This window comes from Cariama cristata, unplaced genomic scaffold, assembly GCF_000690535.1.
Source record: "Cariama cristata isolate BGI_N322 unplaced genomic scaffold, ASM69053v1 scaffold19914, whole genome shotgun sequence".
NCBI classification, from domain to species: domain Eukaryota; kingdom Metazoa; phylum Chordata; class Aves; order Cariamiformes; family Cariamidae; genus Cariama; species Cariama cristata.
This window is the reverse complement of record NW_009614929.1, coordinates 66,305-72,057: the sequence shown is the minus strand read 5'-3', so window position 1 is coordinate 72,057 and position 5,753 is coordinate 66,305. Positions and strand designations below refer to the sequence as shown.

The following is a 5,753-nucleotide window of genomic DNA, read 5'->3' as shown; positions in this document are numbered from 1 at the left end:
CCTGCTGAAATTTCTCCCATATATTCTTTCTTTTATATTGCAAGCTGCATGGATGATATATCATGTTTAATTGCTCTTCTTCTCGGCATCTACGTAATTTGACCAGACCTGCTAGTGAGTGCCTTCTCTGGCGAGGGCACAGAAAAGCTGCATATCACTGCCTTGCTATGATTCGATTTTGTAGATGTCAGAGCTACCAAATCTGTGCCATATTCTGCCTTGGAATCACAGTTTTAAGTCAACTGGGGTAACCCTCACACTGTTGGAGCTGCTGGGTGCCATGACCTACCCCTCTACTGTATTTGTAACTGTGTGTTTAGTTGCCTGCAGTCGGATAAAGAGCTTTCGTAGTCATGAATGGTGCCGAGTATCAACAATTCACCTTGCAGTCAGTGTAAGGCCTGTGGTATCTTCCCAAATAATACAGTTATAGTCAGGGTAGTCTCTGGGTAGTTGTTAATGCTTAGTTGAAATTAGCCAAAATATTTTCTATTCTGAGTAATTTATTTTCCTGCCCCTTGTGACATGTTTGGCTCTGGCCAGTATGTTCTGCTTGCATCCTGTTCTATTTTTAGTAATGTTGATTATCCTCCCCTCCACTTCTGTTGCAAAACAGAATGACATGTCTTTTTACTAGTATGTGCTACTTTCACACACGGGTTCAGTTTCACCAGTGATCAAAACCAGATGGATCAGTCATGTGTGAGGACTAGTTGAATCTGAGTGCTGCTGGGCTAATTGGAGTGGGCTAGTGGATGTGTTCCTTTCTTTTTCTTATACATATAAATGAAAGTGTCATTTTAAATTGGACCTTGTCTTTCTGATTCCCTCCTTAGAGAAGAGGCAAAAAAGGAGAACACATAGGTTTTGACAGGTCTGATTTCGGTGATTTTCTTGGGAGAACATTTTCTCTGTAAAATGCATTTCATGGGCTGTTTTGAGTGCATCAGCTAGAGACCCGCCAGAAACAGTGCTAATTCCTGGAGCACCAACGGACAGTGGAAGTCTCTGTGCAGAGCTTCCAGCGACGCAGGGACATCAGCCAGGTTCTGTGCCGACATAAGGTTTTCCCCCATCTTTCTGCAGAGTGTGTCCCATATTAGCCAAGCTCTAAACAGCATTAATAAATGCCAAACACATTTTCTGCAGCCATGTGAGAAAGCTGCCCAGAGTGGCTATTTATCACTCTCGCTCACTCTGACCCAGTCAGATCCACTTTACCTGTACAGAAAATTGATCAGGAGGGGATAATTCTTTACAGCTTCTCAGGAAAAGAACAGTTAACCGTTTATCGCCAGACTTAGTCTTTATGGCTGTTTACAATTCTTCTGCTTATGACAGTAGGAACATGTGGGGGCCCAGGAAGTACCAGGACTCTGAGAATATTTTGAGAGATGCTACTATAGTGAGTGTAAGAGCCTTAAATGCAGGGTAGTTTATAGCATGATTTGTATCAAGTCTTGGTCTTTAAAACTAATAGTAATTATAAGCTTCAGCACCAAGTCCAGGTCGGACCAGCAGTGACCTCAAATCCAAGCTAGTTTTCAGTGATGGGGCAAATCCAGGGTGGGTTTTGAGAAAATTCACAAGAGCACACCACAGCTAACATAATTTTGAAAGTATGGTGAACTTTTCCTTGCTACTGTTGCCATTGAGGCAATGAATGGTTGGATGAAAGTGCATTTATATGAATCACCTAGCTGTTTTCATTCTGTTTAGCATGCAGGCTGTATAAGTTTTAATGCTCTGCCCATCTGCTGTGTGTAAACATAATTTTAATCATTAAGGCAACCTTTACCTTAAGTTGATTAAGCTGCTTGTGCTCTTTCTTTTTACATCCCCCTGACTATATCAGTTGCCTTAATAAAAGATATAATTTCTCTTGGCAAACTAATAGTTCTTTTGACCTATGATGGACTAAGGATATGACTAAGAACATTAAGTATAAAGAAATAAAAACCTATTGTTAGGGAAGAATAAAAAGGAAGGTATCTTTGAATAAAGCTTTCTTTAATAGTTTTTAGAACTCCATTCTAATACAAATGCTCAAGGACATAATTGGCAATATATTTAACAGCAAGTGAAGTCTCTTCACAGGTTGGCTTTATCTGAGATTCAGGGAGAATAAAACCATATCTACCAGTGTCTCGGAGCTCAAAAGTGAACGAGTACTTGATGCCTTGATCATAAGCCCAGTCGTCAGAGCCCCCTGCAGCAGGATCTGTTGATAAAGAAATAAAATAAAGCTTAACTGGAAAAGTATGGCTACACATTGAAATGTGATATACTTTGGAATCAAGTCACATAGCCAGAAATGCAGAAAGGACAGATAAAAAGGAATATTCAGTGAATGGATTGATTTCTGCTGCTCATGGAAAAGCTGCTGTGATTTTAAGGCATTTGTGAGCTTTGTTCCAGCTGATGTGTGCACGCAAATGTAAACAAGCTAAACTGCTCCCTCCTTGTCAATACTGTGGGGAGGCCACAGGAGGAATGTCTTGTAAAGGGTTGTTAAGGAAGATTTGGTATCAGAAGCACTCACTGAGTAGCTTTTTGAGGTTCATAGAGATCTGAAAGAACTGCAGATCTGGGATATCAGCTCCATTGTTTTCTTCCTGACAAATGGTACCCTCCCTTTCCAGTACTTTGGTACAATGAAGGCAGTCTCTTTTGCTAAGGAAAGAGACTCCAGAATTGCTAAGCATCAGCAAAACATTTTTAAACGAAAAATTTCTATAAATATTCTAAAAATTGGGAGAAACTGTTTTTTAAATTATTTAAGGAAAGAGAAACAGGGAAAAGAGATTACCTTCCATATTTAAGTAAATTAAGAGATCTTAAATATAGGAGATACTAAAGTTCTAGAAGTCTAGATTAGGCAACCTCAGCTCGACACTGCAAAGGCCATATCCTGACAGCTGAGTTCCCAAGAAGGGTAGAAGAATGGAATTGTAATTAGCACGTTTCTCAGACTGTAATGCAAAGTAAAAGAAATAATTATCTATGTTTCTAGAGTGGTTGAAGTCATTCTCTAAGATTCACATCATGTGTTCACTTTGACTTGGAGATTCTGGAAACGCAGAAAATCTCAGGTTGAGATTTTTATGTTTAAATCTAAGTTGTGTATGATTTAAGAATTCATGCTATGCACAAGAATTCCTAAACAATTTACCACATCACTTTACCTTCCAGGGGGTCATACACTCCCTGGGATCCTTAAGGAATGTATCATCCCATATTTTGGAAATTCCATGTATACTTCTTGAGTATATGCAAGTGAAGAAAGAAGGGGACTACTTAGGAAGAGGAACAAGAATCACTAGAAAACTGTATTTGATATTCTTAGTAGCACTTAATATAGATGGCTAGTATATTTAGGCCAGTACTTACAGATTGTTGTAGCTCCAGGGCCGTATGTGTATTTGGTGTTATACAAACTGGCCAGCTGTTTGGATGCAGCATGAGCAATGGAATTCTGTAGGAGAAGAATGATAAATGCAGATTTTCAGAAGCTTTCTGAGTGAATCTAAGCAAACACATTGTTGAATAAACTGAAAAGCCATGCTTGAGAATTTTTGATTTGAAAACTGTTGTTCACCTCTCAGAATGACTAGATGTCAGTAGCTGACAAGGCACAGCTTGTCCTGTTGCTGTGGAAAGAGCTTACCAGTAAAGAACTCGTTCCCCAAGTTTTAATGGAATATAGTCCAGTCTGTGTGTAGCTCTACTGGTGTACAGCCTCCTATATAGTCCAGTATAGTTTGCCTAGGCAACGGGACAAGAAGGAACAGGATTTTCTATACTTAGAAGAAATTTGTACAAGATTAGAACTAAATAAGGAATCTTATTCAGAGATAAGAGAATCTTGGAGAATAGTAATAGCTTGGTACAGTAAATTGCGAACATACAATAGCGTTTCTTTTCCTTCTATTCATGCAGCTATAAATTCAGAGTAGAGTCAGCTTAGTGGAGTTGAACACTGATACAAGTGGAAGCAGATTAAGGTCTTATAAATATTAACCGCCAGGAAAGGCATAAACTACCCTGGAACCATATGTAGTCTCATTAATTTCAATTCATTTCCTGTGCACAGAGGAACGCATTCAGCTCCCACTGATTTCAGTGAGGGCTGGATCAGACCCATCAATAGTACTATGAAGCTTTGGATGTTTGCATTAAGGAAAATTACAGACTTTGGAACGCGTGGCTTTTCCAGTTCTTCATTATACAGCATGTTGGTAATAAAACATGAAAACTATTACTAACAGATGATAAATATGAATGATTTTTGAAAGCAGATGTTCAGTATAAGAATAAGCAATGGGTTGCCATATCTTTCTTTACAGCTTGCAGCTGAATGGCTTACTATTCCAGGAATTTCCTCAAGCCCCTTCTTTCTCTGTAGGTTACGCTCTGGCTTACTTCCCAGTGGAAGATATATTGCAAAATATTCTCTGTTCATCCTTATGCTTCAAGTGTTGCTGTGAATTATTCGAAAAGGCACATTGGACAATGTGTTGAGAAAATCTTAGTTAAATGAGAGAGCTTTCTCAGCTTCTACAAACCAGCATCAAAATATGTTTGTGTTAGCACTGGCAGCCTACTTTATTGCAGCATTGCAAGTGTTTCCCCATTCCCAAATGTTGGATTTTGAACATTCTAGAATTATGGGAGTTTGCTGTAGGAATTTGTGGTCATTTAGCATGTTAAGAATATTTAAACAAGGCAGACCAAAGAGTATTTGAAGCTTGTCCTTCCACCTGTAACTTTGGCTGTACCTGAACATGGGATTTGGTTTCTGGCCTCTCTATCGTACAAACACAAGCAGTTGTAGGAAGAATGTTGTTGCTTTGCATTTCACAGTCTTGGATTCAGAGCAACTGGGGTAGCTGAGCTCTCTCCAGTGTTGGTTTTTTTTTTGTTTGATTGTCTTGTTTTAATCTCATACATAACAAGCTGATTTTTCTAAAATCCGTAACAATTTTTAACACATGTTGAGGGAATTGTAGAGGTTGGAGGCTACTATATGCTAGTGATACCATGTTTTCTTCAGTCATCTTTTGTTTATAATATATACATTTAACCATCAGCTGAAATTGAGTCAAATCTTCTCTCAATAGTAAATGAATTTTTAAATGTAAACAGATTCTTCCTCTTTTCAAATATATGCAAAGTGGAAATTAAATTTGGAAAAATAGTCTGATATTATGTATGGACCTGTTGGCAACTAGTATTCGCTCTCTCTTTAGTAAACTGCATGGTAGGGACAATAGAACAGCAGAGCTGCTGTTTGGGAAGAATAGGGCATTCCTTTCACTCAGCTGCCAAATGATGGCTTTAAATCATACCAGAACAGACACCAGACAAAAGTATGTCAGGAAATCTTTTTACCTGAGGGATTTTTTATTATTGGCCAAGAAGCTGTAACAAGAGAGATTTCTAGAAAGAGCAGTTGAGATTTCCAGCTCTTAAGAGCCTGGAATCCAAATAAGCAACTTCCCAAGCTCTCCAGGTTGGAGATCGAGGTGGTATTTTAAATGTGCCTCTCTAAGTGAAAAACATGACTAAGCATTTATGACTTCATCATGAAATGAAACTTTATCAGAAATTTTTAGATCTGATTTTTTTCCTTTAAGTGGCGCTCTACCATTTGCTTTCCTAATACATTTATAGTCCACAACCTAAAGGTAAAAAAAAAATTTCAACTTTACAGGAACTAAAGTCACCTCTTAATAATAATATAATATAAACCA

At 38.3% G+C, this 5,753-nt stretch overlaps 1 protein-coding gene across 1 annotated transcript in view; it reads right to left on the bottom strand.

Annotated features, from left to right (window-relative positions):
- Nucleotides 1–1,991: 1,991 nt before the first annotated feature.
- The window catches only part of CPB1 (carboxypeptidase B1 (tissue)), a 20,896-nt gene continuing 17,134 nt past the window's right edge, over nt 1,992–5,753 (bottom strand). Inside the window, exons 10-11 of the mRNA XM_009699615.1 lie at nt 3,391–3,475; nt 1,992–2,221 (exon numbers count right to left, since the gene is read on the bottom strand). Coding sequence (XP_009697917.1) covers nt 2,034–2,221; nt 3,391–3,475 — 273 coding nt within the window. The 3' untranslated portion in view covers nt 1,992–2,033. The remainder of the gene's footprint in view (nt 2,222–3,390; nt 3,476–5,753) is intronic.